This window comes from Caretta caretta, chromosome 3 (assembly GCF_965140235.1).
Source record: "Caretta caretta isolate rCarCar2 chromosome 3, rCarCar1.hap1, whole genome shotgun sequence".
In the NCBI taxonomy this organism is placed as follows: domain Eukaryota; kingdom Metazoa; phylum Chordata; order Testudines; family Cheloniidae; genus Caretta; species Caretta caretta.
Genome location: NC_134208.1, coordinates 166,298,049 through 166,310,720, shown reverse-complemented (window position 1 = coordinate 166,310,720; position 12,672 = coordinate 166,298,049). Strand labels below are relative to the sequence as shown.

General features: G+C 41.9%; 1 protein-coding gene across 2 annotated transcripts in view; it reads left to right on the top strand.

Annotated features, from left to right (window-relative positions):
- KCNK2 (potassium two pore domain channel subfamily K member 2) overlaps nt 1-12,672 on the top strand; it is a 212,007-nt gene that overhangs the window by 36,642 nt on the left and 162,693 nt on the right. Inside the window, exon 4 of one of the 2 annotated variants that reach the window (XM_048843166.2) lies at nt 3,872-4,063. In XM_048843166.2, the coding sequence (XP_048699123.1) occupies nt 4,030-4,063 (34 nt within the window). In that variant the 5' untranslated portion in view covers nt 3,872-4,029. Of the gene's footprint in view, nt 1-3,871; nt 4,064-9,117; nt 9,218-12,672 lie in introns of those variants that run through there. The other variant, XM_048843168.2, reaches the window with a different exon arrangement.

Genomic DNA, 12,672 nt, shown 5'->3' with positions numbered 1-12,672 from the left:
GAAATTTGCATTTCCTGAAGTTTCAGAAAATTTGGTTAATTAGTCATAGGATCACAAAGCCTGATTTTCCTCTCAAACTGATTTGTACACCAGTGAGCCTCCACTAACTTCAGTGGAGTTAACCCGATTATCACTTCGTATGAATAAGGAGTATTCCATCTGATTTGTTCCATACACGACTAATCACAATTGGTTCTCAAACGCACAGGTACCAGATTCACACACATACTTGTGGCACTTGCTCACAGAAATGAGACCTGCAACTGTGCCTAACAGGCCCTGTATATGTATATCTAATAGTGAAATTATTTGATTGTTTAAATAAAGAAAATATAATAATAGTCCAGGTGAATCCTTTCACTTCTAAATAAACAAGTCAAGGGTCCCATGCAGAATTAGAGCACAGAAGCATGTCCTGTGAAAAACAATTAGTAAATTATACCTCTTAATTGCAACATGAACTACACTAGCTTAGCATCTGCAATGCCTCACTAGTATAGTATGTACTTCAGGTCCAATAATATCTTTACTTATTTATAACCTAAAAGTCCTAGTGCGTGGTTTCCTATGGGACAGATTCTTGTTGCCGCTTCAGGGGCAGCCTTTAAAACATTTGTGTGTTCCACAGAGAGGGAGAAAAATGCCTCTTCAGCCTAGTTTACCTTTATTTCAAAGTAAGTGAGAGCAAAGTAACATTCTGTATCTGAACCGAAACATAAAATGGCAGCTGTGTCTGTAACAAGACTTGAGCTGTTTAAAGAAGAAAATAGAATAACATCTTTCACTTGCAGAGCTACTTGTATCACAGAATTACTAACAAATAACACAGGGGTAATTCTTACTATAATGCTAACTTACGCAGTCTCTCACACACACACTTTAAAACCCAACCCAGTATTACCAACCCCAACTGTTCAAAAATCATTTGTCAGACCCCCAAAGTCATGAGTAAAAGAAATTGTTAGGAGCTCTTTATTTGATTCTGAGACTTTTAGGATTCATGTTTTTCTTTCCCAACCTTGTGCATTTACCTTACTCCAAGAGCTGAGGTGTTAAGAAAAACATCAAATATCACAAGACTCATAAAATCACTAGAAGTGGCAATGCTAGAAATGGTTGGAATGCTTAAATGCTAATCAGACTGACTTAGAAATGGCTACATTACCACAACAAAAGACAGCGTAAAGATAGTCCACAAACAGAATATTATACTGTTGCTCAGTGGCACAATATTTTGCTCTAAAGTAGGGGTGGGCAAACTTTTTGGCCCGAGGGCCACATCTGGGAATAGAAATTGTATGGTGGGTCATGAATGCTCACAAAATTGGTGTTTGGGGGGTAAAAGGGGGTGAGGGCTCTGGTTGGGGGTGTGGGCTCTCGGGTGGGGCCAGAAATGAGGAGTTCAGGGTGCGGAAGGGAGCTCCAGGCTGGAGCAGGGGGTTGGGGTGTGGGAAGGGGTGCAGGCTCTGGCTGGGGATGCAGGCTCTGGAGTGGGGCTGGGGATGAGAGGGTTGGGATGCAGGAGGGTGCTGCACGCTGGGATTGAGGGGTTTGGCAGGTGGGCGGGGGATCAGGGCTGGGGTAGGGGCATCAGGAGAGGCTCAGGAGTGCAGGCTCGAAGTTGTGCTTATCTCAAGCAGCTCCTGGAAGCAGCAGTATGTCCCTTCTCTGGCTCCTACACAGAGGCATGGCCAGGTAGCTCTGCGTGCTGCCCCATCCTCCGGCACAGCCTCTGCAGGTCCCATTGGAGTGCTGGAGGGGGCCATTGGAGCACATAGGAGCCAGATGGGGGCAGTGCTGCGGCTTCCAGGAGCCCTGTGGTGCGGCCCCCAACCCTGCACCCCTGCTGGAGCACCGGAACGGGGCAAACCCCAGACCCTACTCCCCAGCGGGAGCTTGCAGGCTGTCTTAAAATGACTCGTGGGCCGAATGCAGCCCACGGGCCGTAGGTTGCCCATTCCTGCTCTAAAGCTTACCGTGTGTGGCTCTGTTCAGAAGAACTGGGCCCAAACTACGTCCCTTTGAAATCTATGGCATAACTCCCTTTGAATTCAGTGAGAACAAGATTGGGCCCAATAGCAGATTTAAATGGTGGGCAAAGCTTCCAGATGATTTTTGCCTCATCCAGAGTATGCAAATATACACTAAGGATTACTGACTAGGCACAAGGAAATGTATGGTCACAATTGAAAGTCACAAAATAATGAATACATCAAAACAAGTTTTCTCTGATTGCAAAGTTGCCTTTATTGTAGATGAATGTCTGTACTGTGAAATTGTATTGGAAAATAGTGTATAATGAGTATTATCACATTTATTGACCTATTAAAACCAGATGTTCAAAAATCTAATATGGTATGCCTAGAAATTCCAAAACAGATTGTATTACTACTAGATCACCACATTACCTAAAATAGTACTGCTCAGCTGTATTTTTGTTATGACTTTACTATGGCAATTTTATGTTTCTACAGATTTTAGGCTGATATGACACATACCAGTTTCTATAGGTTCAGTGTACCAGAGCAACTTGCTTTCTAAACAGATGAACATGTATAACTCTATGGCATATTTTTTCTCTTTCCCTAGAACTTACATAAACATAATATGCTTCAAATCTATAACTTCTGAGCATTGCAAAAAGCTGTGTGCAGCCAAAGAGAGATTTTTTTCCTTCAAGTAATTCTTGGGTATTTACAATATGTTGGACTTTGGAATAAAATTTTAGTAACTTATTTTTTTCCCCATTGATTAAAATGTAATAAGGAACAATAAAATCAAATCCTATGAGGATTGGTTAATTTCTCAATCAGTTCACATTAATAGATTCCAGGAATGTTACTACAAGCATGAAAAGCCTGCGCTTAGCAAGCTCATGAGCGTAAAAATAACTTTTGTCTTTTTAAAGAACAGAAACGTTACGTACTTCAAAGCACCGTGGGCCTCTAAAATATACTTGAGATGTTATTACGGTAGCAGTTGCATGACATACTGCATGTACATATTTTGTTCATGAATGATACATATTCTGGAGAGACCGAATAAATAGGACTAATGATTTTGATCTCTTCATTCACAGTAAAGAATTTCTGGCCTTTTAAAAATCTTCTGGACCATTTACGTTTGAGTATTCAATCTACTAAAGGACTCTCAGTAATTTTTTTCAGGAGGAAAGTGAACAAAGTAAATGATGAAATCAGCTACCATTTGTAAAGTGCTTTGAAGATGTAAAATGCCGTATACATGCTATGTCAGGGGTGGGCAAACTGTGGCCCGGGAGCCACATCCGGCCCTTCAGACATTTTAATCCGGACCTTGAACGCCTGCTGGGGAGCGGGATCTAGGACTTGCCCCACTCCGCATGGCTCCCGGAAGCAGCAGCATGTCCCCCCTCTAGCTCCTACATGTAGGGGCAGCCAGGGGGCTCCACACACTGCTCCCGCCCCAAGCGCCGCCCCTGCAGCTCCAATTGGCCAGGAACCAAGGCCAATGGGAGTTGCAGGGGAGGCGCCTGCGGATGGGGCAGTGCGCAGAGATGCCTGGCCACACCTCCGCATAGGAGTTGGAGGCGGGACATGCCACTGCTTCTGGGAGCTGCTTGAAGTAAGCGCCATCTGGAGCCTGCGCCCCTGACCCCCCCCCAGTGCCCCTGCCGCAGCCTGGAGCCCCCTCCCACACCCTGAGTTAATTTCTGGCCCCACCCCAGAGCCCGGACCCCCTCCCACAACCCAACCCCCAATTTTGTGAGCATTCATGGCCTGCCATACAATTTCCATACCCAGATGTGGCCCTCAGGCAAAAAAGTTTGCCCACCCCTGTGCTATGTACTTTTTATTACTGATTGACTGACTGACTCTTGTATACACTTGAGTGTTTTGGACAGGAAATCCAAGCACAGAATTTATATGTACTTAAGGAAATAACGCTATGAGGAAACAGCTTGTTCCAAACAGTACTTAAAAGGAACCATGGAGGAACTGCTGTATCTAAGAACAAAAAGATGGTGACTTCTGAAAATTACATCACCAAATGAGGAACCCACAAAGAAGATATAACTCCTACTGTAAGTATCATTACTATAGACTAATAGCCCATACTGCATAATTCTGGTGGTATTGTAATTCTGAATGTCTGATCAGACTCTGGAGCTTGACTTGGTGGATCAGGTGAACTAATTTCTATCTTGAAGCTACAGTTCAATGGCTTTCAATTTACCTGCCAAATCCAAATAAACAGATAATATTTTTGTCCGGTTTCTTTTGAAACTAAGATCTTACATTAAGGTTTATATGTAGCTACGTTATTTAATGGACAAATTATGTGTATGTATCTCTAACTTTCTCTGTATTTAGATGAGAAAATTTAAGCAAATTCACTAATTTCTCTGTAATCTGTCTTCAGTTATCATTTATGAAGTTCAATTCTTCTTTGATCTGACCTGGTATACACCAATGATATATCTTGAAGTACACATACACTTCCATATCTATTTAGGGCTCAATCCTGAAATATGCTGAACACTCTGACCCAGCAAAACTCTTAAGTGCTTGCTTTTCTTCGAAAACGTTAGTACTTAGTGGTCCTACTTAAGACAAATATATATTGAACTTAAAACTAAGTACATTCTTAAGTGATTCCCTGGATTAGGGCTGAAGCCCATCACCTTTCAGGACAAGCTCTTAGTGCCTCTCTATAGAAGTTAATTCTTGAATGTAAATGTTTTCATTTGCAATTTTTTTGGATTATTGTTCATAACTTGGTATTTCTGAAATAGAAGTAGGATTCATCTTTGTTTTGCATGCTGGGTTATGCTAAAATGATATCTTCTCAAATACTTAGCCCTTATTTTTTATTATAGTGCCATCATTCACTGGTTTTAACTTGAGCTTCTGTTAATCATAGGTTTACATAAACCTATTTTTAAGATATGAAACTTAGCTGTAAAAGTTGGAATTAAATACAACTCTGAGTGATTTCACCTTATTTTACTTCTCACTTCCCCACCCCATGGGAAGTCAATGTGATATTAGAGAATAATGGCTATTGTCTCCTTTGAACAGGACACTTCTTTAATAATTTGCAAGTCACTAGCTTATAACACAGTCTTGAAACTTTGGAAGAAAAATAAAATGACAAATATTTTAATTTTCAATACTAATTTAAATATTAAGCCAATGTTAAATGTATCTTGAATAATATCTCCAGTGATACCCAAATAACTAAGGTGAGACACAGACAGACTTGTCAAGATCATAATTTCACCCAAATCTGCATGAAGTATGGCAGCTGTTTAACAGCTCGCAAGAACATTACACATCAGTCCAGCACAAAATATGAAGAATACGTTTGTGAAACCACAGGGAGTACTTAGGTAGGCAGAACGCAATTACCTACACTAGAATTCAAGCAGAGCACTAAGCCTGCTTGCAGAGGAAGGTGCTATTCAACATCAGTAAGGGTGCCAGAATCTGGTTCTCAGAATATTTAATACACAGACTAATTACATGTGCATGCAGCCATCGTTTGAAATGATGACCCTACTTATTATGTTAATAACTTTCAACCTCATAATGGAACACAGCCATATTGTTGTTATACAATCTGCATTTAATACAACGTGTGACTATGTATTTATGTGATGAACATAACTTCACAGCAGGTATTGTGGTCAATCTGAAATCTAAGCAACTTTAGTTTAAAAGGTTTCAGAGTAGCAGCCGTGTTAGTCTGTATTCGCAAAAAGAAAAGGAGTACTTGTGGCACCTTAGAGACTAACAAATTTATTTGAGCATAAGCTTTCGTGAGCTACAGCTCACTTCATCGGATGCATTTGAGCTTATGCTCAAATAAATTTGTTAGTCTGTAAGGTGCCACAAGTACTCCTTTTCTTTTAGTTGAAAAGAGAACTTCCCACATAAAAATAAAGGAAATAACTACCTACGGTCAAAGGAAATGTCACACATGGACACATAGCAGGATTGGGCCCCTTCTGTCTGTAAAATTATATTAGGACTGTGGCATTAACCAGCCACAGGAAGCAAATTCAGAAGCCAACAGTTAATTCTCAATTCTTCATACTGAGAATAATTCACCCTTTTGTGGAAGGTGGCCAAACAAGGTCGGCACCCAGGCTGTCTTGGCATTAGTGTTACAGGGCATGGCTTGAACCTGGGCTCTGCATCAGGTCCCAGTAGGCTGGTGCAGAAAGCAGTGTTAGAGTTGGCCTGCAGTAGGGGACTACGTGGACAGCACTTAAAAAGATCCAGTGGCCAGGTTATCTTCATAAGGGAGGAATTCCTTGGAGAGAAGTCAGCATGTGCTTTGCTGAAGCAGGACCAGGCAGGGTCAGTGGAGTCGCCTCCTAGCCTCAAACCCCAAATTAGTTCCTTGAATAAAACCTGTTCACTATTTTGGGAGAAGGGAGAAGATGAATTTTATCTGCTGTGCATTCAGTTCTATGGCTCATGGGTGCCTGTAATACTTACTTGTATTACTTACTTAATTGTACCTTGTACCTTGTGCTTAATTGTAATACTTACTTAATTGTACCTTGCAAGCTCCAGTACTTCAAATGCAACTGAAAGACTTAAGATTGATGCATCGGTTTTAACCACTTAAAATTTTAATGCTCAATAGTGATATTACTGGAAACTTGTATCCATTATTAGATAGATTTAGTGGGATTTATATGCATCCTGAAGCAAACAGCAGTTGAGCCATGTAAATTCAGAATGAGATGGCAATCTCATTCCAAAGACGATCAGTTCTTTGTGGTGGATGTGACTTCTTCCCCCCTCCTCCGCCCTTAATGAAGGCCATCAATAAAATTGACAAAGCAAGTGAATGCAGTAGGGGGAGTGTGAGCTGATTCTCCAGAAACCCTGAAGAATTGGAGGGCTAAATTTACATAAGTTTATTAATACTATCTTTAATTTATATTAGAACTTTCATCCTTCTCAAAGTGTAGTCATACTACACTAGTGAAATGCATCAAACTCTTGGGGGCCTAGCAGAAGCTGACTGGTGTACAGTACAACAGAACGGCTAGGGAAAATTTTGGCCATGGACAGTGGAGCAAAACCCAATCTTGTGAATAATAACATCATGCTTAAGGGCCATTCAGAGCAGACAGTATTTGTTTTTAAAGTAGTATCTAATAAGGCTTTACTCTGACTGCATAGCCATGTTGCTATTTGTGTACTCACAGAATAGACATTGCCAGTAAAGCCATAATATAAAATTAGAGAGGCTAGTTTAACAGAGGAAATATTACAATCTAGTAAACATCCTGTTACCCCAAATAGCACTTACCAGGACTTCATTTTCCAAACATACCTGAGAGGCTGAGGTGGAAGTGTGTAAGGGGGAATAAAAAATAGGAAGCCAGAACTGGAAATTCTAGATGCTTTAAAACAGTGTCATGTTTGAAACAGAAAGATAAAAGAATTGGAGGGTGTCCCACAGCAGCACTTTCAAGTTCCAGATGTTTAAAACATCTGCAGGACTGGCAGTTGGTCAAACAGTGCCTTAGGTCAGTGGTCTTACCAGACAGGTTGTACTAAACTCTTGTACCTTATGTTCCTTCAAGCAGTGATGTTTCTTGCAGTTGTAGGTCTGCTCAGCACTTTGTTTTCAGAAGCTATTTACACTTGGGCGCAGCCTGTATGATTGTGCTGTGTCTCATGGCCCAGTTTCTTTTGGTGCAAACTCAACGGTGGTGAAGATTGTGACTGATGTGAAATTTGGGAAGGTAGCAAACGCACAGGACAGAAGTAAACTACAAAGAGACCTGGTGAGACTGGAGTAATGTGAGCACCAGACAATAAGTAGAAAGTCAGTCCTACTAAGTGTGAAGTCTTATGCCTAGGGAGAAGAAATAAACAATACGAATACAAAATGAAGGTGACAGAATTAAGCAGCATCACATTGACGTGAATTTCTTTTTGTCTTGTCCTGTTTAATACTGTCGTAATGTAATCAGTTACCATGGCTACTGGAGGGAAGGAGTAAAAGAGGATGTGATCTACAAAGACCTAAGTCTTAAGAAGTGATCTACAGTAAAAAAACATTTGAAAACCATTGCCTTCTGTTATTGCTATCATGACAGCCAAGTAGCACTTTCCACACAGCTACATGCCCAATAATGGAACCACAAAGCTACTTAAGGCCTGTTTTTAGGTGTCACTGTAATCCACAAAACTGCTGCTCACCTACTATCTATCTCTATAGGCACTTAAACTCACTTGGCACTGAAGGTTTTGCAGTAAAAGTTCTCAAGGTGCCTAAGTTATTTCCCCTGAGCATGCATGCTGCTGCCTTGCTCTAGGTGTCCAGATGCCTATCTCCTCCCCTAAGTTTCAGAGGCGTCAATGAACCAGGACATTGTAGACCATCAGTTTGTGTTCTCCCTCTGGCTGATGGGGAGAAGAGATGTAACAGTGGTCTCCTATCTCCCAGGAGAGTGCCCTAACCACTGGGCTATGGTGTCAGTCTCTCTTTCTCTGGCCCAATTAATATTTAATTATATAATTAAATTGTAACAACTTCAATAGGAGAGAGTGAGGGAGCCCCATGTTAGACTATTCCATAGGCCAGAGGTTAGGAGCCTCTCCTGAGAAGTGAGAGACCTCTGTTCAAATCTCTTCTAATCAGGCAGAGGCAGGACTTGAACTGGTGTTATCTCACATCCCGGGTGAGTGCTCTAACTACTGGGTTAAAGATTAGAAGGAAGGACTGCCTTTTTCCCCCCCTACATCTCCCCAGGCTGTTTTGTGTGCAGTTAGGCAGCCTCTGAGCATGCTCACTGCATTAGGTCCCAAATGCGAGTTAGGTGCTTCTCTGCCTATCTTCCTCCACTTCATGGTTCACGAGCAGAGATAGGAGCCTCCCTGCAGCTGGGATTTGCCTATTCACATGAGAGGGGCAGGGCACAGGGCCACACCCTTCTCGATGGCATCTCCCATTGGCTAGCATAGATGACTCCCTGCTTAGTGTGCTGGCTTTGTGAATCACATCCCTCCTCATTAACTATATAGAAGCCTAGGTGCCTAAATCGGGCTTTGTGAATTGCAATGTTGTACATGTGATTTTTTTTTCCCCTAGGCACCTAAGTTCCTTTTGTGGATCCAGGCCTATATGCTTATATGTCCCCCATCTGTCCATTATCTGAATGCCTCACAATAATTAATGAATATTATCCTTGCTACACCCCTATAAGGTAGGTAAGCATTATCCCTATTTTTCAGAAGGGGGAACTGAGGTATAGAGCTAAGTAACTTGTCCAAGGAGACACAGGAACTCTGTGGCTGAACTGGAGATTAGATGCAGGCGTCCTGAGTTCACAGTTCAGCTCTCTTTCCATTAGACCATCCTTCCGCCACTCTCACCATCTTCTCTCCGTATTTAGTTACTTGGTCAGTGTCCAAGGTGCCCAGTTTGTGTGGGTCTTCACAAAAAAAACACTTAACACTCCCCTCCACCAAATTGCCCATGAGATTCTGAGGCAGGTATGGTACATAAAAACTTCTAAAATTACTAGATTACAAATTGCATGATTCCCAAGATAGATAAACAAGGTAATACAGGCAGACCCATCATATTTGGCCATGGCACTGTTACTAAAGGAGTATCAGGACTCCTAGAAACCATCCTCAAAGCCACACACCTTGCAAAGGGACAGTTTTCTCCAAGACGCTAACGAGTTTCTCCAGAAACTCTGCATCGTTAACTACCTCCCCCAGAACACCATCCTTGCCACCATGGGCGTCAACTCCTTATACACCAACATCTCTCACCATGACAACATTGTAGCTTGGCTTAAATACCTACAAGGTAATGAATAATGCTCGGAAGTCCACCCGAAATACTTTGCCAGACTCATCCATTTCATTGTCACCCACACCAGCTTTATATTCAACAACAAACACTTTGCCTGCACCATGGGAATAGCCAAGGGTACTAGGCTGGCACCCCAATATGCCAGCATCTTCATGGACCAGTACAAGGAAGAATTTCTGGGAAAATGCACCACAAATTCAACGATATACCTCGATGATATTTTCATCCTCTGGACAGATGACTTAAACTCCCTCATAGATTTCCACCACAATTTCAACCACTCTCCATTTATCAAACTTTATCTAGAACACTCCGACACCAGCATCAGCTTCAACAATAGAGCCCCCAAAATGGCTATATACAAGAAACTCACTGATCACTTACCTCCACAGATCAGCAATCACCCCAGACACACCAAGAAATCTGTTATCGACAGGCAGGCACTCAGATACCACAAAATTTGCTCCAAAGAGAAAGTCCAGGATACACCCTTAAAACTGCCGTCACTAAAAAAGGGAAGTGTTCTACAAAAGATGCAGTTGTAAGTGCAATGGGTTATAACAACAACAAAACAGTTAAGATTTAAAGGGAAGTAGATTGCATCCTGGAAAAGGCCACTCAAATGCACCAGAAGAATTTGCTTCAGAAGTGGGGGGGGGAAAACCCCACTTGCTACACACCCCTAGTTGTCACCCACCACCCCACACTGGAACCTGTATGGAGTAACATCGAACACTTGCAACCCATACTTGATGGGGACCACATCTTGCAAGAAATCTTTCACTTATCCCTCTTCTGGCCTTCAAACTCCACCCCCCAACCCTGCCATGCTCAAGATCAGATGCAAACTCCCACAGACCAGGACACGCCAACTCAAAGCAGCACCAGATCTTGCTAGAACAACAGTTGCAAAGCCTTCAGACATATCTCCACTGCTACAATGATCAATATGCTGCACAACATTCCTGTAAAGATGCATGGGTCCTACACATGCCTATCACAATGTGTAATGTACCTCATCCAGTGCATCAAATGCCCCAGCAACAACTGTGTGGGAAAACCAGATAATCATTGTACTCTCAGATGAACTCACAGTAAAATAAGAGAACAACATTATCACCTTGGGACAAAACTTTTCACAAAGCAGTCACTCCATCTCAGATCCCTTAATCTTAGCCATCAAAGGAAACCTGCACAACCCTTTCAAAAGATGAGCCTGGGAACTTAAATTCATAACTCTGTTGGACACAAAACCATGGACTTAACAGAGATACTGGTTTTATGGCACATTACAACACTTTGTAAAACGCTCTACTGCCTGCTAACCTTTAATTGCCCATTTCAAGTGGTCTCCTTCAGCATGTGTGAACTCCTTATGCTTAACAATCTGTCCCACCTTATATTTAGCTTGGACACGCTGGCTACCTTCTCCAGACCTGAGGAAGAGCTCTGTGGAGTTCAAAAGCTTATCCTTTCCACCTACAGAAGTTGGTCCAATAAAAGATATTCTCTCACCCAATTTGCCTCATTAGATTTCAAATTGGCTGTTTCATTTTAGCAGTCAGTAGGGTGTGTGTGTGTGTGTGTAAATATTTTAAGTATTTATTTGTATTAAAAAAGTTAATTTGACTATGATGGTTGCAGACACCTCACAAACAAAAATATATGTGTTGAGGTTGGGCGAATAATTTGTAAAGCATATCCACTTAAACAACGTCTGCAAGCACCCAGATTTTGGTTTAATTTCTTTATTCATGTAAGGAATAGTCAGTTCTCCTCAGGGGTGCTGGAACATTATTTATAGTGGGGGTGCTTGCAGACGTTGTTTAAGTATTTGGTGGTGTTATTACTTCAAGCTAGAGGGTGTGCACAGCACCCCTAGTTCCAGCACCACTGCTTCTCCTTCCCCTCATAACTAACCTGGGTTGGGAAGAGGACTCTTTACACCTAAAGGCCCATTTTTTTTATAAAGGCTGCCTCTTTAAAGAGATGGAAGCTGGACCGTGCTGACAGCAAACTATCTGTGACCTTTCTTGTTGTTTAAACATTTAAATTTGATGTGGTAAACCTCAGAGTAATAGGAAGGCAAAGTTTCTTTTTGGCATCCCTCCACTGCATGATTTATCTCTTCCTTCTTGATTATTTGGCTCGTGCAGAAGGAAGGACTCTTGATAAAAGTAATCTTGCCCTTTTATTAGTTGCTTAGTATTTTGACACACTACCTAGTACACTAAAAAAGGATAGTAAATAAACAAAAGTGCAGTTCTTTAATGATTTCTGAGTTACCCAAAAATAATGTAATATTTCTTTGATGGGAGAGTGGGGCGGGGGATGGGGGATCAGAATTTTATTCTTGTTCTGCTTCAGGTGAAGATGAGATGAAGGTGACATAACAAAATAATGCACATAGGTATGCATACTATTGTGCCCTGGGCAGCATTCCAGGGGGAGTGGTGTATCTTCTCCCCTTTCTTTTTACCCCACTGGGGTTGGAAACACCGAGGGCTAAATTCACAAAGGTACTTAGGTGCCTAAACCCAACATTTACGTGCTAATGAAATCTCACAACCACCACTCAACTACTGATAAACTCTGTAGGTACTTAAGTTTCTGTAGGTAGACATACACAAAGCCACCTAAGTCCTGATGCTGCTCCACAGCTAATGAACTGCTCAGAACCCCGGATCATGCCTGAGCCTCAGTGGGGTTTTCAAACTAGCCATTCCCCAGCCTATCTTGCCTGCAGTGTATAATCAAGAAGAAAGGAGCTGACCATGAAGGAGATGGACAGAGGAAAATGTCAGAGAAGGCCTGGCAGTTCATAGAAAAGAATAT